The 24,211-nt window shown below is 34.7% G+C and overlaps 1 protein-coding gene across 2 annotated transcripts in view; it reads right to left on the bottom strand.

The window, feature by feature from the left end:
- Positions 1 to 1,364: 1,364 nt before the first annotated feature.
- The window catches only part of STX17 (syntaxin 17), a 69,734-nt gene continuing 46,887 nt past the window's right edge, over positions 1,365 to 24,211 (bottom strand). For both annotated transcript variants that reach the window (XM_051966819.1, XM_051966812.1), the window contains exons 5-8: positions 7,126 to 7,244; positions 6,999 to 7,049; positions 3,197 to 3,283; positions 1,365 to 2,390 (exon numbers count right to left, since the gene is read on the bottom strand). In XM_051966819.1, the coding sequence (XP_051822779.1) occupies positions 2,157 to 2,390; positions 3,197 to 3,283; positions 6,999 to 7,049; positions 7,126 to 7,244 (491 nt within the window). In that variant the 3' untranslated portion in view covers positions 1,365 to 2,156. The remainder of the gene's footprint in view (positions 2,391 to 3,196; positions 3,284 to 6,998; positions 7,050 to 7,125; positions 7,245 to 24,211) is intronic.

The raw sequence follows: 24,211 nt of genomic DNA, 5'->3' as shown, positions 1-24,211 counted from the left end.
TGTGTATGTGTGTAAAAGAGAAAAAAGGGAGAGAATAGGGAAGAAATGGAGGGTAAAGGAAAAGAGGTAAGTATAACCCAAACCTTTGTGAAATCTTTAAATAGCTTGTTAATAATCTGGAGAGATCCTTGAATGGCTAGATAGTAAAAAGATAAGTAAATAGTTTAAGGTAAGTAAAAAGATAAAATAGGCAGGCCATTGTTTTTACTTAAGAAACCTTGTTAAGTGTTTTTGTTCAAAAGGTCCTTTGAGACCAAGAAAAAAAAAGGCTTAATAGCCTTTCAAATATTTTATGGATATTATTACATATCCTCCAAATTTACTCTTCTCTAGGTTGAACATTCCTACCATCTTTACCTGACTCTCATATAGCATGTTTTAGATAAGTGGTATTCACTTAAATAGAAATTGAGGCCAGCTGATGTACATAAAAATTTTTGTGGGCCACATATTGACTTAGTTTCAAAATGTAATATTATCTATGTTTTATTGTGTCAAATATTTCTTAACTGCATTTTAGTCTTATTTAGGTAGTATTTGAATTTTACAGGTTGCATGTGGCCTACAGTTTATACACTTAATACCCTTGGTTTAGATTCTTGGCCATCCTCTTATATATGCACATAAACTTGTCACTTTCTTTCCAGAGATGTGGCCCTAAGAACAGAATACAGAACTGGGGATGTATGTGTTACAACACACACAGAATCTAGTAGGTTTCTCCTTTACGCTGTGAGCTTCTTGAGAGTAGGGAATATCTTTTGCCTTTCTTTGTATCCTTTGCTTGGCAAAGTATTTGGCACACGGGCCCTTAATAAATGCTGACCAAATGATTTCCCTTGATCAGCACACTACACTTCTATCAATGAAGCCTAAGAATGCATTAGATTTTTTGGCTGTCAAATAACACTATTGGCTCATATTGGTCTTGAAGTCCACTAAAACTTCCAAGGCCTTTTTACATTAATCTGATGAGATAAGCAGTTAAAGTTCTCTCTTCTCTTAAAATGTTACTTAAGGGGAAGATTTTTCAGACAAGGCTTGGCTCCCTAGCAGGTTACTTTCAAGAAGTACACTGATGTCCTGAGACTGAAAACTGCCAAAAAAAAAAAAAAAAAAAAAAAAGTAACTTTGGCTCTTTCCCCTCTCTGACTTAAACACTAAAACAGACTGAATGATGATTAGATCTTTTTTTTTATCATGGAGGTTTAGGAAAGTAAGTACAGAGAAAAAGAAGTGTAAAGTGCATACTGTAAATAAAATTTCTTTGTAGATTTGTTGAATTAATCTTTTAAAATATTTCCAAAAGAAGCAAAGGATTCTTGAAAATGTAGGGAGAGATTAGCAGGAATGTCTGTGACTGGCAAAGGAAGTCTCCTACCACTTATTTTTTTTATTTAAAGAGAGGCAGAAGAAAAAAAAAGTTAAGAAGGCAAGTTCAAAGTAATAGAAAGCTTGGAAGAGAGGTAGGAGATGTTTTGGGAAAAAAAAGAAAAGAAAACAAGATATGAAGGATATGACTGTCTTTTCAATCTTTTAACAGTTCTGGGCAGGGTAAGGCTGTGTTGTGCTGGGTTTCATTCACACCAGTCCCCTGGGCATGTGCCAGACTGTAGCAGTCTCACCCAGTAGACACACACTGAACATGATGACATCTCAATTGTACTTCCACCCAGAGACCAAGTTCCAGTTCCCCAAGAAAAGGCTTGTAGAATAACTTTCATTTTCTTTCTATAGTTAAAATAATTTCCTACAAACTTGCCAATTCTTTAGATTTTCAAGTCAGGGTAAATAAGGGAAACATTTCTCTAATATCCCTTAAACCTACCTTAAAACTAAACACTGACAGACTGGCAAATGATCCTAGTCCTTGTGAAGGTCATAACTCAACCATCACATAAGTAGAAAATTTGTAACTTAACAGCCATCTTTGAACTTCACCTGAGAGGCAGTTCTTAAGACCTGGGCTACTGAAACACAAATATCCCAATTAATACTCTGTCAAATGACAAAATTTTCCTCGGATTCCATTTCCATTCCATATGATTGTCTACGTTCCTTGTGTCAATGAGTAAACTTGTCTTCCATGAGCTGACTTGCGAGTCCATCATTGTTGGCAAACTGCTATAGGGATCCTAATGAAACAGGTCTGGTTTTCAGCTGGATTTTTTGTCACTTTGCCTAGGAAGATCTGGACAGCTGGAAGTGATCGCAATCATTTCCTGTTTCTTTCTTTGTATCAATTTTCCACCTGTGAAGCCCAACAACCCACCACCAACTGCAGCTGCAATTCCTGCCTTGAAGCCTGCAAAGAGGCCAAGTGGACCCCCTACTACTCCTCCAATGATTGCACCTGTGACAGGCAGAGCTGCCAGCTTGTATTTTGCAGCCTGTTAAAAAAAAAAAGAAAGAAAAAAATTCAATTTAGAAATGGAATTGAGAATATTTGCTTGTAGTGATGTGCATTTTTCCTTCATTACTCCTGGCAATGCTTATTTAACTCTTGGGATGTATGTACTTAACCCTCAGAATAGTACTTATGGAAAAAAAAAGTAGAATATTCTAGAAGTAAGAAGACTGGGTGCTGCTATTGCTGAAGGCTTCAGGACTCAGATGGATAAAGAAAGACTAGACTTTAAATGGCCTCTAGATAACTTGTAAAACAAATAATTCACTAATTATCTGATGGGTTTATTTAAATGAATGGCAACAGGTACTGAATGCCCCTTGACCTTTTTTGGTGCACATACACAAAAAAATTACTGTGGTTCACACATCTGAGATTCAAAGCCCACTGGGACGCTGGGTCACAGATGACCCCAGAGCTGTTATGGTATCTGGCAGATTGATTCATTTTGCCTTTCCTTAGTTCTTGCAAACTAGCTGGGGCCCTTCTTTCTGATAATTCCTCTGAGCTATATATCAGAAATGCTCATCACCAAAAGGCTCCAGTTTACTCTCTTTTTGAAAAAAAAAAAAGAAAAAGAAAAAGAAAAAAATCCCTTTTGACAGAATGACTCGTGGGGTAGAATATTACAACAATCATTGATTTCTTTTACTACCTATGTGCCATTTCTTCCTTATTTCCTTAATTGCTAGTTCCCTCAACATTAAAGAGGGCAGATCAATGGGGTTAATACTGAAGATTCCTGGGAGGCAGAGGACCATTGATTTGTCAGCAGGAGCAGAGCCTTACCTTCCCCAAGTTTTTGGTTCCCTCTTCAACATTCACAGCAGCACTGTTGACATGGTCTTCGATGCTGTCAATCTTCTCCTGCTGAGACTAGATGCAAAGGAATTATGAGGGAGATTTCCTGCTGGGAAGCAGCAGTAAGCCAATACACACTATTTTAATTCCTGTAATCAGGGCCTTCATGTATTGTAGCCTTGCAGTCTTAATGGTGGTTCATTAAGAGCATCTGATAAAGCATACTGGAAAGTATGAATTTACTTTTTTTTTTTTTAAAGGGACGTTTAACTACTAAGTAATAAAAGGGTAATGCCTTTATAGAAAATTATATCTCATATTAAACTGGGCTCTTTATTAATTAATTTGCTATTATTTGAATGAATAAGAAAAGAAAAAAAAACAAACAAATATCTAGGTGGCATGCTGTGTTTGCTTTAAAAAAAAATAAAAAACAAAAAACAAAAAAACCTACCAAAAAACCTCCACACTTCCTATTCTGAAATTCTGAACATTAGGTTTAAAACAGGGACAGGTTATATTACAATGAAAATGCCACTGAGTCTAGAAATACAAATTAGTACTTCTAATCTCTCTGAATGTAATATACTTATTTTAACTTCCACAAAAGGCATTTCCCCTTCTAAACTATAGTGGAGTGGAATAAAAATGATTTTAGTTTTTAATAGTTTAATGCATCATAAAATGACAAATTAAAATATTTCACATTTAGAGAAATGAGAGAAAATAGAAAGTTGATGAATCAATATCAACTAAATGTAACAGTAAAACAAAATAGTGGTAATTACACAGAACAATAGGAATTGTGACTAAAATTGAGAGAGAACTCTCTCTTTAGAGCCAAATGATTTACTTTGTAATAATTCAATCTTAGGCCAATCTTAAGTACAGTTTTAATAACTTATATTAACAGCTTCTTATACTGATGCTGTAAACAGAAAACACAATTATAATCCCAGCTGCCATTTTCATAACTGAAACATCCCTGTACTTTCTTTTCCATAGCTGGCATGATTTCTGTTGTTGACATTTTCTCTCCTTCATACCTTATTTAAATATTCAATGCTTTCCTGATATTTCTTCAATCTTGCAATTAAAATTTCTACTTAGATCGTTCTGCCTACATAAATGAAGGGGTATTATCATAAAGGCAATCTCTTCTAGAAGCCGCCATTTTTTTTCCCTAACTGCCCTTCAATCCTAGCACTTCTCCCCTATTTGATGGCTGATATCCCTTGATCATGTCCCATACACTTTCTTTTATAAATTCCCTTCTCTCTTGTTAATGATCTCTTTCCCAGATGTTAAATCTCCAATTGAAGTCTTCCCTTTCAGAAAATTTTTGAGAACAAGAAGCTTGTACATGGATGGATTCCACACATTAAACTTCACTCTAAAAATGTCCAATAACGACCCTTAACAATTTTATATGTACACACACACATACACACACACACACACACAGAGGCCCTTAACCATTTACTCACAAACTTCTGGTCAATTATGAAGCCCAAAGTATTGGCCTTCAGGAAAGTAGCAAATGAAATTTCTAACAAAGAAGGTACTTCTATGCCTCCTTCCCCATTTAAGATCTTTACATGATTGCTACTAATTATCGTTTATCTCCAAGATTCAGAATTCAGAGAAGAAATATAAAGGAACTTCTCTCCAAATATATTGGATATTATATTGGAGATAACACAATGTCTTGATCTAAAGCATATTTATTGAATGAACAAAGATTATATACCACTCCATCCCAGATCAGCCATCATACACTACTAGGAGTGGAGACTTATTCACATCACAAAATACCTTGATTTGATAAGGTCTAGTGGGGCTTTTATTTAAAAAGAAAAGTATTACTACTTTTTGTGGCAAATATATATTCTTTTACAATTAAGAAAATAAAATGGAGGGGGCGGGGGAGGGTAGCAGTTCAGCAAAATAAGTTAGCAAAACAGCAAAACTAAGTCTAAAAGTATGTGCAATGTTCCAAAACATTATCCTTCACTTCTATATTAAAGAAAGGAAGGGGGGAAGCTAGTTGGTGTAGTGGTTAGAGTACTAGCCCTAAAATCAGGAGGACCTGAGTTCAAATCTGGCCTCAGACACTTAACACTTCCTGACTATGTGACCCTGGGCAAGTCACTTAATCCCAATTGCCTCAGGAAAAAAAAAATCAAATATGGGGGCAGCTAAGTAGTGCAGTGGATAGAACACCAGCCCTGAAGTCAGGAGGACCTGAGTTCAAACCTGGCCTCAAACACTTAACACTTCCTAGCTGTGTGACCCTGGGCAAGTCAATTAACCCCAATTGCCTCAGCAAAAAAAAAAAAGAAAAAAAAAGAGAAAGGAATGGCATATTTTCTTATCTCTTGCTATGGGAAAATCTTGTACCTTTACTTTTAATTATGAATAGTTCTGGCTTATAAAATGGCAAAATATAAAATGGCACAATTTCTTATAGAGGAAGAAAAGAACCCCTGGGACAATTATATTCACACTCTTCAAAATTCTAGTTGGCTTTCTGATGTTGAGGAAATCTTGCCACCATAATGGCTCACACTGCTTTCTTTGCTGATATCTCTTTTCTTTTTCTTTTTCTTTTCTTTTTTTTTTTTTAGGGATAGGGGAGGGAGATTAAAAGCAGCAGTAGTTTGCCTAACACTTTCTTTCTGAGGCTTAGGTTTCTGTTTCTTTTCTTTCCTTTTTTTTTTTAAGGATTCTCCCTGATAGAAGGACTATTTGTGGGTTTATTGTCTATGAAAGAAAGGTAACATCCTCAGCTAGCCTTCAGAATCTTCTGGCAATAATGTTTCATATTCGCACTCACAACAAATCCTCATTTTGCTAAACTATGTTTTCAAACTCTGTAGCTGATCATAATGATAGACTATACTTGTCTGTTACCTAGAGAAAAACAAACAGTCTACTATTTTCTATGAAGAACAAAATCTAGCTATATCTATATAATCACTAACCTTATTAGTATCCCTTCCAGGAAATCTGACTACCAGTACTTTATGACCTTTGCTATTATTCACCAACTCTGAGACAGGATTCAAATTGTATACTCTTTCCCCCAAAACCTTCATGTCTCCTTAAGATACAGTGAAATCTTTCTTTCTGTCTGTATCAGATTAACTTTTGTGCAGGAAGCTTTACTACTTCTAGTGATGGAATAAAAGAAGAGTGTTGGGCTGACACACTGCCATGGATAGAATCCTACCCTAGAAATCAGAAATGTTCGTTTCTAATCCCTAATCTAATTTAATCTAGTGACTTCTGTCACTAAATAATTATATAACTTTGATGGTCACTTAAACGCCTACCCAAGTGACCACCTAACGTTCTTTTAGAAAACCTCTAGTAATAAAGAACTTACTGTATGCTATACATTATACACAGGTCAGACCATTAAATTTTTGGACAACTCCAAATATTGAGGGATGGTTTTCTATTTTGAAACCCAAGTCTAGTTCCCTATTATCTTTACTCATTGATCTTAGTTCCTCACCTTTAAGCTAAAGAAGATTTTTTTATTATTGGTGGGGGAGATCAATGAGCTTATCATGTTTATACAGATCATAAAATTATACTTGAAGACAAGGATCATCTGTCCAGTCTTTCTGCTCTAAGACCTCTTGTTAACACATGCTCTTTCTACAAAACATCAATAAACTCTTCTTTCTAAGTCTCGCTAATATCATATGCTTATAGGTGAAAAACACCTCCATGATGTCACTCTATCAACTTTGAAGTTAAAGTAATAGTTTGTTATACTCACATTCACTAACAGAGAGAAATCAGTAATTAGCTGATTGAGCTCCAACAAATCCTAAAAAGAAAAAAAATTAATATTATCTTACTTTCATGAATTATAGTCAATAAAAGAAAAATGCTTCTTAACATACCGCTTCTAAAGATTCCCAGGATTCTGCAGCATTTTGATCTTGAGGAATTTCAGGCAGAGATGAATACACCTGGACCAAACTCTGGGGACCAGCTTCAGCTTTGGTGGTATGAAATGCCTCTGATTGAAAACATTACCACATGTACAAGTTTAATTACTTTATTAGGAAAGGTAATTAATTAGGAGTTAGCAATAATTTTTCTATAACTAATTCTAAAATATACTTACCATGTAAAGTCATTAATAATAATATTAACTATCTCTATATGAGCTTAGATTTATTTTAAAAGAACTACTCTTAAAGAATCTTTTTGGTACGTATCTTGCTATTTAGGTTTGTTATAAAAAGAAAATGTTATAAAACTCAATATCTAAAAAAAGACTGGATGACTGCTCTTTGAACTTATTGATCAAAAGTAGCTGTGGAGGAGGAATTATACTGAACTATATTTGTAAAATATGAATCAAACCACATGGAGATATTTAACCTGGAGAAGAGAAGACTGAGGGAGAGGAAAGGAATGATAGCAATTTTCAAAGATCTCAAATACTAATACATACAGAAATTCCTTTGTTTGGCCCTACTGAGCAGAACTAGGACTAATGAGTATAAGTGAGAAGAGACAGACTTCAAATAGACAGAAGGGAAAACCTCATAATGTTTAGAGCTATTTTGAAAGGAGAAGCAATTTCCCTATCTGTGAAGGTTTGAAGACCATGAAGACTGGACAATTATGAATTGGGGATGTTATAGAAAGGATTCATTTTTAGCTATGGATTGTATTTGATAAATGATAAGGTCCCTTCCAACTCTCAGAATCTGATTTATCCCATGGCTTATATAGGACTTATTAAAAAAAAGGGGGTGGGGTGGGTGGGTATTTAGAAATAGCAGTATTTATCTTTTTCTACATTACTCCCTATGATTCCAACAATTTCTCTGGCTATTTAGTAATACAAATCTAGCTCACAAAAACACTAAAATCTGAGAATCACTGCACAACAAGAAGAGTTAAATAAATCACATCAGAAGACAATGGTCTTATCATATTTGTTATTTATTGATGTTAGTACCTTTTAATCACTCAGTAAACAATAAAGGAACTAAACAATTGAACTATGTGCAAGATTTTATACAAGTGGAAAGGTAGACTAAAAGGTTCTAACTCAGATATGTAAAGCAAATTAAACATTGCCCATACCCTGAGAGAAACTAATAAAGGATATGTGTGTGTGTGTGTGTGTGTGTGTCTATGTGTGTATGTATATATATGTTATCTTCACTGTGCCTCCTTGAAACTTAAATTCTTATTTTCAGGCTGCTTGAAGCATTTTCTTTCTTTTACCATGGGATTCTGGATTTTGGCTGTAATATTCTCCAGAGTTTTCATTTTGGTATTTTGTTTACAAAATGACTAGTGGTATTCCTTCTATTTCTACTTTGCCTTCTAGTTCTAAATGATCTGGGCAGTTTATGACTTCTTGAAATACCATGTTTGGCCTAATTTTTCAGTCATGGCTTTCATTTAGCCCAACAATTTCTAAATTTCATGTACATGATATGTTTTCTTTGTGTTTCTTTGAGATACCTTGAATTTTATTCCATTTTTTCAGTGATTTTTTTTCTCTCTCCCTTCCTTCTCTCCCTCCTTCCCAAGAACACAAGCAATTGGATATTGGTTATACATGTACAATAATTTTAAACATATTTACATATTAGTCATGTTTAGTAGTGACCAATATAAAACAGCTGAGAGCTTGGAATACAATATTCTAGAAGGCAATGGATACAGACTTATAGCCAAAAATAACTTACCCAGCATAAGTATACCCTAAGTATAATCTTATAGGAGATATGTCATGCTTGACATATTGAATATGTCCTTGAATGAAAAAGACTTCTAAGCATTCCTGATGAAAACAATAGAACTAACTACTCATGAAGTGCAAACATAGGAGTGATGAGAAACATTAAAAAGACAAGCATGAATAAACAATCCTAAGAGACTAAAAAGGGATAAACTAATTACATTCTAACATGGAGAGGTAAAATATGTGTAGCCTTTGAATCTGATTTTCATTAAGGATTGTAAAAATTATAGAGAAGGCCTGGGAGTAGTCCTGTTATGTTTTGATGATCTTAAAAGATGAATGAGAAGGGAGAGGAAGAGGAATATACAGAGGGGCAGGGGAAGGCAGAGGAAGGTTAGGGAAAATTATCTTACATAACTGGTGTGTATAATAGAAATGGGCAGAAAAAAAATGACTCAATAAGTTTTTTCCAAAGTGATTATGTTATCCACTTTATCAAAAACTAAGCTATTAAATTCTAATATTTTTATTCTACTTTATCTAGTCTGTTCCATTGATCTATCTCTGGCCGAGGAGAAAGAGCTGTTATATAGGCGCTAAAGGGTTAATTTTTGTAATTTGAGTCTCTTGAGGAGCTGGGAAAAGAAGAGGATAAGATGTGTTATTGAGCTCTAGTTCAAACCCAGATACATGCCCTACTTCTTTCCCTATCTATGTTTTTAGTTCTCCTGCAGAGACTTTTGCAACATTCTGCTGCTCACCATGATATTGGCTATGTGGTGACAGTGAGTTTCCTTTAGGCAACTGCAAAGACAAGGGGAGTTGAACTCTGATTCCTGGACCCAGGATTTCATGGCCTCATCTCCATTCCATCTTGTTGATCACATGACAAGAGAAATTTAATTTACTGTTTTTTACAACAAAGTTTTATTCATGATATTTACATGCCACAATTTGTATATAACCATTACCTAATAAATGGGCATTTACTTTGATTCTAGTTCTTTGCTACCACAAAAAGTACTGTTGCAAACATTGTGAAGAATATGGAGTTTTGAGCTTTGTCAGTCACCTGTCTGGGTATAAACCGAACAATGGAATCTCTGGGATAAAGGCTATGAATATTTTAGTCACACTGGTTTGACTAATTCATACTCCACAAATAAAATGTATTTATGTTCTCATCTTTCCACACCAACTACTCCCATGTTTCATCATCTTTGTGAATCTGTTAAATCTCAGAGTTGTTTTGATTATAATAATTTTTTCATATGGTTAGGAATAGTTTGCAATTTCTTGGAAAACTGCTTATTTCTTTTAATTACTTAAATTATTGGGGAATGGCTTTTGGATATGTAGTTCTATTGGTTATCTATATATCTTGAACATCAAAATCTTATCAGAAATATTTGATACAAAAGTTTTTTTCCCTCAGTACATACTCTTTCCTTTTCTTTTTTTTTGCAAAATGCATTAATTTTGTTGTGAAAAAAGCTTTGAAATTTAATGTAATAAAAATGATCTCTTTTACTTAGAATTTGTCTCCTGTCCATTACCATGAAAGACATAGGATCCAGATTCTCTTCTAATTTTTTAAATAGTATGATCTCTAATATCCAAATTATGAATTCTATTTTGAATTTATTGTGGAATAAGATGTAAAATGTGGTATAAATCTAAATTTGGTAGACTTTCCAGTTTTTCCAACAGATCTTATCATATAGGGAGTTCTTTCTCAGGTAATTTTTATTTTTCAATTGATCAAATGCTGAGTATCACATATTTCTTAAAGAAGAAATATATTACAGAGATGTAAAACTATGTTTACTTTCAAAAATATGAATATCAACAAATTTTTTTCTCTCAAGAAAAAACTCTATTTGACAAATGATACCTAAGAAATACTCAAGAAGGCTAGGATAATTTACTAGGATAAAAAGGGATAATTAATGAAAGGGTAAGTTGTAGGCTTGTCAGAATTGACGGTGTTCTTTTAATTTTGAACCTTAAATTTTTTTAAAATATGCTTTACTTGACTTTATGGATTAAAAGGCAAAATAAAAACATTGCTGACTCAAATTAACTTTTGCATTTTATCACACTATTAATTTCCTCGGATTTTAAGATCTCTAGCTGGTTTTGTAACTGCTTAAAACAGCAATTTCATATTTAGTCCAAGTTATAAGACAAAGAAATTTTCTTTTTATTTCAGTTCAATATAGAAATTATCTTGTAATTTCATTCTACTTAAAATTAATAACATAATATGAAATCCTGTCTTCAACTTCTTTAAAGGGTTCCATAATTTCTAAGAGGACAACTTTGCAAAATATTTACTTTAATACTGTTAAAAAATATATACACTGAGATATTTATTTTGCTGCTATTCTAGACATTTTTTCTACAAACCATTAACACAGACAAAAATGTATTAGATTCCAACAGGATATATAATCATAAGGCGATATTAACCACATAAAAATATTCATTTGAAAAGGCAGAGACAGGAAATGTTTGGCATTTTAAACAAGCACAAAACTTCTCTCAGTAATAATTTAAAAAAAACAACAAAAAACTTAAGCCATTTGCGTCTTGCTTAAAACCAAACTACGTATACGTCTTAGTTCAAAAGGTTGCTTAGAACAAAGAAGTCCATTCTATTTCACAAAAATGTTGTTGTGAATTTAAACCTTGAATCACTAAATCAATGTAAAGCATGACTGGCAGATAAAACTCAGCCAACCCAATTTACTGTGATCTTCATAATTCATATATTACAAGTTAGGTTATAAAACACCATCTCAGTGATTGGGCCTACTGAGTGAAATTTTTTTAGACTGCTACGTAAATGATGAGGTAAAACATAGGGACAGATTACCATTGCAAAAAAAAAAAAAAAGACTGAAGAATTCTTATCTCAATCACACAAGGTATAAACTTGTAATTTTTTTGTATGAATTGACGTAGACTGAAGTTTGCTTACCCATTCTGATTTAACAGATTATATATAACTACAACTAGAATAGATTAAGAGAATATGTAACACCTAACATTAAATTCCAGAATTTATTTTAAAGTTGAATTTCTTCTAACAAAAGTAAGGCATAAATCATTTTTCTGTACTATATACAAATATTCTATATCTAATAACATTAATTAGCTCCCCCCAAAAAAATTAAAGGAGACACAGGAACTGAGTTATAAACATGAATATATTCCTGAGTGGACAAAACTTTGACCAAAAAAAGTTTGCCTATAAAAAATTGATACATTCTACATAATTTTTATAATGGTGATATGGCTTCCCCTCTTTATACAAATTCCTCTTCCCCAGTTACTGAAGGTTTCTTACCTAGTGGATGGAATAAAGAGAAGCTGCCTCATAAACATCCTCTAATTCTCTAATTGGACCTACAATGAGGGATGGAGAGGTGGGGGAGAAGAGAGCAGATGTGGCACAAAGAAAGGCAGCTCTCCCTTAACTGTATGTTAGTCCCTCATAAAATGTTGTACCTTCCCCTTGTGGCCCACTGTACCCCCATATTCCTTCCCTCTGTATCCCTTAAAGCCTAATAAGGAATATTTATTTCAGCTCAGTTGGGATATACACAATAGCACAAAAGGATGGGAAAGGAAAGCTCGTCTGCAGATGTCCCTTGTGAATCATTGCTACTACTATGGCCCACAACTGATTTTTGTTTGACCTGAATATTAAAACTTCCTAGTGGGATACACACTCTATTCTCCAGAAATAAGAAGGTAGACAAGATTTTCATCTCCAGAGATTAGTTACTATTACAGCAAGATGGTACTAAATAATAATGAGGCCTGCTTAAAATACATTAACTATGTTACTATGAAACAAGAATACTTAACTTTTTGTGTATTATAGACCCTCCCCCCTTTGGCAGTTTGGTGACTCTTCTTCAAATACTGTGTTAAATACATAAAAATGAAAAATATAAGATTACAAAAGAAATCTATTATATTAAGAACAGTTATCAAAATAATAAAAGTTCCAAATTCACAGTTCCCCTGAATCCCAAAAATTTATTCATGGGCCATAGTTAAGATTTCCTGCTATAAAATAATGCTGGTTGGGACAACAATATATGTTTAATAAATAGTCCACAAATCATTTTCTGTCTCCCCTGAACTTTATTAACAGTGGTGACTTTATCTTGAGTCCATGAAATCATAGACTTAGATCTGGAACGAACCATAGATGTTACATGAGCCATTTCTTTCATTTTATATTTGAGAGAATTGAAGTGGCCCCCAGAGAGATTAATTGAATCATCCAAAATTGTGCATACACATAAGTACTGGTGTTGGTATTTGAACAAAGATTCTTTGAATCCAAGTCCAGGGCTTTTTACACAGAAAGATTATGCACAAAATTATGATTTTCAGGCAACTTTGTTATGTATCACAAAGAGTTTAATTGTAAATATAAATTAAATGAATGGATCTTTCTATTGTTTTCTATATTGTTAGGTTTGAAATCTTATCATAATGTAAACCTCTAAATAGTCCCTGAGTTTAGGGTTTAGTTTAGCTGAAAAAGAAAACTTCTGAGAAAAGTATAAATTGATGGCTTTCAATAGGAAGTGCCAATACAAGTCTCCCAGAGTTAATATTGAGTAGACATAATACAGAAGCATCTGAATGCTTCACAAATCTGTTTTTTACCTTGTTATACATATGATAAAATCTCATATCTTATCAAATTTAATATTCTGGTCTCAAGTTTGCAACGGTTTTAAGATTGAATTTTTTTCTTTTGTTACCATTTGTTTAAAATGTAATAAAATTTTATTTTCTTTAAGCTAGCAAAGTCTGTATGCTAGAGAGGAAGTACAGAGATCCAGAGAAGGAAAAAAGACATGGAGTCACTTTGAATGATTTTAATATACTTTCCCAAACATAAAACATATCACTTATATGATATGAAACATATTAGTTCTCTTGATGGGAAGCAGCAATATGCCAAAAATGAAGCTAGCAACAAAGGTGAGACAGTGGGGTTTCTCTAAGATTGAGCAAGATTGGCAGATCTGTTTTGTGAACTATGGACAAAAGGAACAGCTTAAACCATCAAGAGTACCCTCTCTATTAATGAACTTATTTTATTATTTAGAAAAAATAAAACTCATCTTTTTAATTCTTATTAGCAAAAAGGAAATTATTTGTACATTTTAACCTTGATTATACTACTGTAACAACTGTTTCTGAATCTCTAGAGATGTTTCTAATTTATCTATTATAATATAGATTTAATTTTTCAAATTAAGGCAAAATTGTTAAAGAAAATAAATTATATCCAAATAAACATGTTCATAATTAATTATATCATTATGGAACTGAACATCCAAAGCAAAAACAAGGAGAAAGAGGAAGATAAAGTATGAAGAATGGGAGGAAAAGACACAAGGAATATATGATAGTTTTGCCTTAAATCACAATAAAATTTTGAAGGCTACCTTTAATGTAGTGGAAAGAACACTGAATCTAAAGTCAGAATTTAAATTTTAGATCTATCCCTAAATGTGATTTTAGGAAAAGTCACTAAGACTCTGAGTCTCATTTCCTTCATCTGTAAAATGGAGACAGTATATGCAAAGAGTGATAGGTGTGCCGAGTACCTAAGTTTGAATTTGGCTCTACCAATGGTCACTTTGTCACATATAATGATGGGCAAGTCAGCATCTTAACTCTCTAAAACACTTTCTCATTTGTAAATGAGATAGTTAGATTAGATTAACCATACGGTCATTTATAGTTCTGAATCTTTGCCTGTCCTGCATTACATGTTTGTTGTGAGAATTAAATGAAATAACTTTTATTAAAAAAAGTCATAAAGTATTAAAAACTCTTTTTGAAATTAAAACATTAAGTACATATAAATTTTTATTGTGTGATTATCAGTGAATATAATTATCATTATGATTGACAACAGTAATAAGAAAGATGAATAGCACTTGTCCCTAGAATCTCCTGGGATGTTAAGGCAATTTGGAGGTTCTCAGAAGGAGATGTCTAAGGAGTTAGCAGGGATATGATAAGATGAGTATGAGGGGGGCTCTTCACAATGCTCACCAAGTAAAAAAAAGTCTTGGGTCTTCCAAACACTATTATATCGTCTCAGGTCCCAGTAAAAGCCAAGTCTTTATATCCTGAATTCTGGCAGCTGACAAATGTAACTTTATATTACAGAGTAACAATAGGCAGCAATAATAAGCTTTTCCTTTATTTCTGCAATTTTCTCCTACAGTTGTTCACACATAACATTTTAGGATTTAAAGCAACCTGGAAGTAACACATTCCTGCTAGTCCAGGATCTAGGATCTTATAACCCTCAAGGATAGCAATGAACACATAGTGAAGTTAAGATGATGTTTACAATTCGTTTTAAGGAGGAACTAAAAATTTCCTCATGGAATTTAATAAAAATTATATATTGTATATCCTATCTCTGGTGCCTCATGAAAATTAGCATTATGATGAAATGGCTTTTTCTTTGAGGAATTGCATTTGGGTGGGGTTATTGATCTATGGATTTTCTTCCATGTCAAAAAGTTCTATGACCTTCAAAAGCAGAAAAGTAGAGGAAAAAAAAAGACCACCCTCTATTTCTTCTCCTTTATGCTGTAATGTAGAGGTATCAAACAATAGCCAGCACTGAGACTTAATACCCTGAATGCTCTGGAAAGAAGTTCAAACCAGATTAAAATGTTATTGAAAAATATTTAACAAAATAAATAAAAACACAATAGAACACAGATGAAGTTAATGTCGTTTTCTAAGTCAATACGTGGTCAGAGAGATCCTTAAGGATGTATGATTCGGGGTCCCATTTTTATTTGAGTTTGACACCACTGCTCTAGCAATAGTAGCCCAGGCCTAATTTTGGCTTTCTTTTTCATTTCCTTATTCAAACTCTCTTTCAAATCTTGACAAGAGAATGGGGCTATGATTTCCAAGGGATCATTGTAGCTCTAAATGTTAGATTTCTTGCTAATCAATGAACAATGTATTTTTTTTTTAACATCCCTCAACACTGCCTCAGTCTTGTAGTTATCCACAGGATAGGGCAGCCAGCCTAGCTGAAGCAACCAAGGTATCCTGAGGGAGATGGGAGGCAGCACGGGCCAGACAAGTCAAATCAGCTCTACCACCTTGACCACCAAGTCTCTATACCCAAGAACACTAGGAAACAAGGTTTTCAGACCAATGACCTTATGGTATTTTGGCAATTGCTCCTGAAAATGCTACTGGCATTTATATTGAAGATCTAAAAAAGAAAGATCTTGCCACCAAAGTCCTTGTTACTGTCAAAACATTCACTATCAGAAAGGATTTTGTCAGTGGAAATGTCATTCAAGAAAAGGCATGACCATTTGCTTTGCTGCTGTACTCTAAAGTCATCAGGCCTCTCCATTGGACAAGAAATTGAAACTTTCTATGCATACTGTCTTTCCCATTACAATGTGAGCTCTTTGAGGCCACAGACTTTCTTTACCAGAACAGTATAATGCACATAATAAGCACCTAATAACTTCTTTATTCATTTTGTTATTTGCACTCTATTTCACAGAACTGCTGTGAGGAAAACATTTTGTAAAACTTTAAAAGCGCTATATAATTGTGATATACTATATAACAAGAGCTGAAGAAGCTAGATGGCTTGGTGCATAGAGTACTGGGCCAGGAACCAAGAAGACCTGAGTTGAAATTCAACCTCAGACACACTCAGTAGCTGTGTGACCCTGGGCAAGCCCTTAACTCTGTTTTTACCTGCTCTAAAAAGAAGAAAATGGTAAACCACTGTAATATCTTTGTTAAGAAAATCCCAGAGAGGGTCACAAAGAGATAGATATGACTGAATGCATAACAATACTTAGTACTAAAGTCAACTGAATTAGGCAAGATGTTTTGATAAACTAGCTCTAAGATCACATAATTCCTGATTTACATAAGTTTAAGAAGGGGAGGAAGAAGACTCAAGTGGCTTTGAAGGTGCTGAGAGAAGTGTAACAACATGCAATTGATGTAAGTATTAAGATAATCTCATAAAGAGACAGAAAATGTAATAGCTGAGTTCAAATTTTCTGGTTGCTAGGTAGTTGTTAGTGATGGGAAATTCTATGATGATTGACCTAAAAAGTCTGAAGTCAGCTTATTTTTTCCTCCTGAACATTAAGATGTCAAGAACATTTGACTATTAAAGTCCATTGGTCACTGACTACTCGCATACATAACTAAAAGAGCAGGGGAAGGTTTGCAACATGCTGTCAAGGACAAAAGAAAGAATTTGTGACAGATTAATTGCCAATCAACTCTTTATTGCTCTGTGTGCCCACTATGGCACACAGACTAACATTCAATGATAAATGCTCCACAAAGAAATACAAAAATAAATACATAGATAGTTAGCAAAGAACAATATATCAATAATGTCACACCACTCTATCACAAATAAGTGTCATCTGGCTAACTCATCCTCCAAAAATAGTTTTTTGAACAGTGACAATTGGCCAGACTACCAAACATTAACCTAATGTTTTGACTAGATTTTTGTGCTACTTAAGGCAAGCCTCATAAAAGAAGAAAGGTTGAACTAGTCCTTGCACCTACTCTTTTGAGATATTGTTTGCTGCCTTTGCATCTTAGCTGCCCACATTTCTTTAGAATAGTAACAGCATTAACCCCCTCTCCCAAGGCCCATCTCTGTCACTCCTGGGATTGAAGATAGAATTATGGGGTGCCAGCTAGCACTCATAAAGGTCTCTCTTCAATTCCACACTGAGTTGCTGCTGGTTGATCACCTTTTTCCTAAGCTAGCAAATAATCATAAGTAAAGAACTCCATGACCTGTCTCATGCTCTGAATCTTTTGGCAGATTTCTTTCCTACCTTTTACTCACAAGGCAGGCTGTGTTAACAGACCATTTAATTATTTCCTATATTATCTTTATACTTTTTGGGTCCTTCCATGATATATGAACTACCAGCTTCTGTATCTTCTCTTTTAGGGTTCTCTCCACTCAGCATAAAGACTTGAATTAAAAAACAAAACAAAACAAAACCCTTATCTTAGATATGTTTTTCCTTATTCTCATTCTCCAAGCAACAAGGTAAAATGGAATATTGAGGAGTCAGGAGATCTGGGTTTGAATTCTGCAGCTTATAAAGTGTAGGCAAGTAACAACTTCTATGAACCTGTTTCCTCTTCTTCAAAATAAAAAAAACACATGTATTAATCATATCACAAGAAAATTATGAAAGAAGATTCCCATTGTAAACTGTAAAGATCTATATAAATGTAAGCCATCAACATCATGGTTATCAGTCTTGTATAAAGGCTTCTCACCTTGTTATATTCATTGCCAGGTCAGCCATATTCTCCATGAGGACCTTGAAGAATCGGAGAATTTCACAGTAGGAAGGTTGCTAGATTTCTAGATATTCACTAACCATATCTTTAATAATACTCTAGAATTTTAATGTCTTAGAATTTTCCAGGAATTGAGGTCATGCTGCTGCTTCTTCTCCTCCTCCTTTTCCTTCAGTGAAACATTTGTCTTTCTCCAATCCTATGACGATATAGTTCTGAGAATCTTTCAAATAACAGATAATGACTCAGCAATCATTTCTTCCAATTCTTTCAAGTATCCAAAGATATGGTTACTCAAGGCCAGATAATTTTAATTCTACAAGGATAGTTAGGTGCTTTCATACCATCTTCTTATCTTGAGGAGTACCTTGAATATCAATTTATTAGTCAATTTTGTTGTTCTTTCTGGTCCAAAATGTACCTTCTTTTGGTTTTCTTATGTTGTGGTCTCTCTCCAAGGATGATTTCAAAATTGAGCTCTTGCTATAGAGCAGTCTTAGAAGGGCATCCCTTTTATTTCAATCAGAAGAATTTCAATTTTCTATTTTCAATTAACATGAGAACCCTTTTACTTGGACTATAGAGCCAAGTGATCACTACCACCACTATTATATCAAAAACTCAGACCTTGATGGAGCAAGGATGGTCACAATACAAAATACTGAGGTTTCCAATTCACTCTAATAGTCAAAGCCTTTTCCCTTCTTTTCTCTCTTTCTCTATTACCATAAATTATAGTTTGCTTGATGATGCCAATCCTGAAAATAATAATGATGTCATGTTTCTACAATGTTTCAAAGTTTGTAAAACATTTTCTTCACAACAATATTGCAAGTTAAAGAGTGAAACTAATTTAATGAGCATTTTCCACATGAAGAAAGAAAGGTTAAATGACTACCTAACTAGCAGTTTTTTCCTAAAACTAGTTACCTAGTTACCTAGTTTTATCTAGTTAAGTATCTGAGCCTATATCTGAATCCAAGTCTTTTTACTCCAAGTCTACCACACTTTGACTGAACTAGGCAATTGTTGAGCTGAATGTAACAACAGAATTTTAGAGTTCTCTTGCATATCAATCTGTCTCTTATGTCTGCCATCCCAGCAGCACACACACTCTTCTGGGTTCCAGATTTACCTTCTCTTTCACTTTGAAATAGATTGATATTCTCATGAAACTTACCCATTCCTCCAGCTCCTCATTTAATCTTTTGAGAAAATTAATAACTGCCTCCTCCTAGTCAAAATTCTTAACTGGAAAAATTCACTGATTTATGTAAGCAATAGTCTCATTTCTCTGCTCTAATATGGGCAGCAATGGTATAACTTCATGTCAGAAGAGAAGTGAATCTGAATCACACCCATGATACTTACTCATTATGTAATCATAGACAAGTCCACTTTTCTGAGTTTCAGTTACCTCACCTGAAATTTTTTGAAAAATACCTCATTTACCTCAGAGGGTTATTATGAACATAAAATAAGATAATTTATGTAAAGTGAGTTGTAAACTCTAAAGAACTATGATCAGTGTCAGCTATCATCATCCTTGTTCTCATCCTTTTTGATGGAGTCCACTATAAAAAAGGTCTGAGGACAAGTTATTATCCTGCTATTAAAAAACAAAACAAAAACAAAACCTAATATTCTAAGGATATTTGCATAGATTGATTATAAATTATTCTCAGTGACCTGTTGCCTGAATTCATCCAAATATCATTTAAGGAAAAGGGGCTTTTTGATGCACTTTTTTTTTTTTTGGCTGAGGCAATTGGGGTTAAGTGACTTGCCCAGGGTCATACAGCCAGGAAGCTTTAAGTGTCTGAGGTCAAATTTGAACTTAAGTCCTCCTGACTTCAGGGCTGGTGCTCTATCCGCTGCACCACCTAGCTGCCCCCAGCACTCTTATCTCAGTGGTTTCACAGACTCCTTTATTATAGATGACAAATACAGTATTGTATGCCTGTTATCAATTTTAATATCATTTGAAGTGATATCTAGTTATTCTTAAAGTATTACTGCATATTTTTTGTACTGACCGCGTATTTAAAGTCAGCCGGAGTCAGGAATTCAGGTTAAGGGGAAAATCTTCAATATTTATTGAAGTGAAGAGGTGAATAAAGATTGCTATAGCAAATATAGGCAAGAAAGATTGCGATAGCAAATATAGGCAGTTGCGACAGGAAGCCAGCTAAGAGAGAGCGACGCGAGCCGAGGCAACCATGGAGGCAACTGTGTCGGCAACTATGCCAATGGCCGTCCCAAAGGTCTCTCCTCCCCTTCCTTCTCCACTCCCCTGCCTCCACCCACCAAAATCGTCATTTCCTATACAACACATCAGGACTTGCACAAAGAGTGGGTGGGGGCCATTCTCTCTCCAAGCTTATCTATTAATAGAGTATGGTCCAATTACTATTTAGCCTCATGTGCTTGGGACCTCAGTGCATCAACTCAAGCCTCAGCCCATTACATCTCCCGCTTTCTTTTGTTTTAGAACACAGGTGATCATGCCATCCAAGCGTGGGAACCAAGGACCCTACTTTCACTGAAGAAGTCTCCAGTGACCAGGAACTTAGGTGAGTATAAGACAAACAGGGAACTTATTTTCTTAAAGACGAAAGCAGTAACTTTTTGGCTGAAATGGGACAGATCCTAGGTAAAGATTCTCCATCCCCCACCCCAAACCCCCCAACCCCTGCCCCACCCAGGAGTGGTGTTATAAAAAGCCTGCGTGACCTGATAGAAGAGGAAGGGCTAGTTGTATCTTGGGAACACGCAGCTAAACTTTTGAGTACATTAAAACTTACCTCCCCTGGGTTCTTAGAGGAAGAGCAAATCTCTCTGGGTAACTGGGCATTGGTTGGTCAACAGATCTCTGATTATAACATTGACAACCCTCAGTCGGTTCCCTTCGAGGCATTCTATTTATACAATACGATACAGATGGCCTTAAAATACCGTACTAGTTTTAGGAGAAAAGGAAAAAACTCTAAGAATGGCCAAATGCGGAAGCCTGAGGTAAAGGAGGAAGACAAAGAACAGATTAATGGCCATATCCCCACGTTGGGCGCCAAATGTACTGACCGCGTATTTAAAGTCAGCCGGAGTCAGGAATTCAGGTTAAGGGGAAAATCTTCAATATTTATTGAAGTGAAGAGGTGAATAAAGATTGCTATAGCAAATATAGGCAAGAAAGATTGCGATAGCAAATATAGGCAGTTGCGACAGGAAGCCAGCTAAGAGAGAGCGACGCGAGCCGAGGCAACCATGGAGGCAACTGTGTCGGCAACTATGCCAATGGCCGTCCCAAAGGTCTCTCCTCCCCTTCCTTCTCCACTCCCCTGCCTCCACCCACCAAAATCGTCATTTCCTATACAACACATCAGGACTTGCACAAAGAGTGGGTGGGGGCCATTCTCTCTCCAAGCTTATCTATTAATAGAGTATGGTCCAATTACTATTTAGCCTCATGTGCTTGGGACCTCAGTGCATCAACTCAAGCCTCAGCCCATTACAATTTTTATCTTTCTTCCATGTGCTTTAAAGAATAATTATCAAACCTCTTCTTCCTATATGGTGTGGAGGATGCAGTGCTTCCATAGTTGCCTTAGGGTGCACTGTTTGGGTAAAATTATATGTTTTTTTTTTGTGTGTGGGTATTTTTCAAATCTGTTATGGTCCATTTTACCATTCTGAAAGTGTATGTAAGATTGGTATTGTGTAAATATTAATTGCTTTAGATATATTCTTCCCACTGAACTTTAAATTCAGAATATCATTGAGTCTCTTATTGTATTCAACAACAGCCATCTTTTTGAGATTTTTATGATCAGCGTGTCATGCTGGGAGGAGATCAAGCTATCTGTAGGTGTCAGCTTCATCCATTAGTTCATTGTAATCTTCAAGTTATAAGCCCTCCTACACTATATTTCTTTGGCATATATTAAGAATTTTGCATTTCAGTCTAAAGGACATTTTGATATTACTGGAGAAAGAATCCAATTGTTAGAGCAGTTTTAAAATTTTTCAGTAGACTACGTAAGCTTGATGCTATTGATATATATCAAAAAACTAATAAGATGTTTTTGTTCTATTCCTCTAATTTAGAAGCCAAATTTACTTTGATTTAGGAGAGGAAAAAAAATTTTTTAAGACTAATCAGAACCAGATGATGAAATTGAAACTATTACCACTCACATGAAAGAGTGTTCTAAATCACTATTGATCAGAGAAATGCAAATTAAGACAACTCTGAGATATCACTACACACCTGTCAGATTGGCTAAGATGACAGGAAAAAATAATGATGAATGTTGGAGGGGATGCGGGAAAACGGGGACACTGATGCATTGTTGGTGGAGTTGTGAACGAATCCAACCATTCTGGAGAGCAATCTGGAATTATGCCCAAAAAGTTATCAAACTGTGCATACCCTTTGATCCAGCAGTGTTTCTATTGGGCTTATACCCCAAAGAGATACTAAAAAAGGGAAAGGGACCTGTATGTGCCAAAATGTTTGTAGCAGCCCTGTTTGTAGTGGCTAGAAACTGGAAAATGAATGGATGCCCATCAATTGGAGAATGGCTGGGTAAATTGTGGTATATGAATGTTATGGAATATTATTGCTCTGTAAGGAATGACCAGCAGGATGAATACAGAGAGAACTGGCGAGACTTACATGAACTGATGCTAAGTGAGATGAGCAGAACCAGGAGATCATTATACACTTCGACAACGATATGGAATGAGGATGTATTCTGATGGAAGTGGATTTCTATGACAGAGACCTAACTGAGTTTCAATGGATAAATGATGGATAGAAACAGCTACACCCAAAGAAGGAACACTGGGAAACGAATGTGAACTATTTGCATTTTTGATTTTCTTCCTGAGTTATTTTTACCTTCTGAATCCAATTCTCCCTGTGCAACAGGAGAACTGTTTGGTTCTGCAAATATGTATTGTATCTAGGATATACTGCAACATATTTAACATATATAGGACTGCTTGCCATCTTGGGGGGGGGGGTGGAGGGAGGGAGGGGAAAAAAACGAAACATAAGCGAGTGCAAGGGATAATGTTGTAAAAAATTACCCTGGCATGGATTCTGTCAATACAAAGTTATTATTAACTAAAATAAAATTTAAATTAAAAAAGAAAAAAAAAAAAGAAAACCTATCTCTGGCTATGTTGAGGGAGCAATTATATGTTTATTACCTATTAAAATGAATCTGGATCCTCTTAAAAAAAAAAAAAAAGACTAATCAGAACCATAGTGTACTCTAATACCTTCCCTAAAAAATGAAACATTTTAAATTAGTTTTGACATTATTGTGATGTTGACATATTTTAAATAAGAGAATTATTTTCCATGTGGTCATCCAATGCTAATCTTACTCATTTTGGGTTCATTTTATACAATTTTAGATTGTAAGTAAACCAAAAGGGAGAATTATTTTCCATGTGGTCATCCAATGCTAATCTTACTCATTTTGGGTTCATTTTATACAATTGTAGGTTGTAAGTAAACCAAAAAGGAGAAACTGAGGCAAAGGCTTTTTGATGTTATTGTTATTGGTCTGCATCTGTGATTTCCTCTGTACAAGATTCTTTGAGGAAAGAAATTCCCCTTACCAAGACAGATTGTTAACTGCTGTGCAATTAAAAGTCTTAGAAAACTGCCAAGAGGCAATGAGGAACCCAGTGAGTTGCCCAAGGTCACACAATTAATATAAGTCAGAAGCAGGACTTGAACACAAGTTATCATGATTCCAAAGTTGGCCCTCTGTCCAGTGAGTCATGCTGCCTTTTGTCATAATTATTACATATCCAAAATGAAGCTACTGCTTTCTATGAAGATGTCAAAACCTAAGAAGAATATT

The sequence above is a fragment of the Antechinus flavipes genome, chromosome 1 (assembly GCF_016432865.1).
Source record: "Antechinus flavipes isolate AdamAnt ecotype Samford, QLD, Australia chromosome 1, AdamAnt_v2, whole genome shotgun sequence".
Taxonomy (NCBI): Eukaryota; Metazoa; Chordata; class Mammalia; order Dasyuromorphia; family Dasyuridae; genus Antechinus; species Antechinus flavipes.
This window is presented reverse-complemented; position numbering and strand designations above follow the sequence as displayed.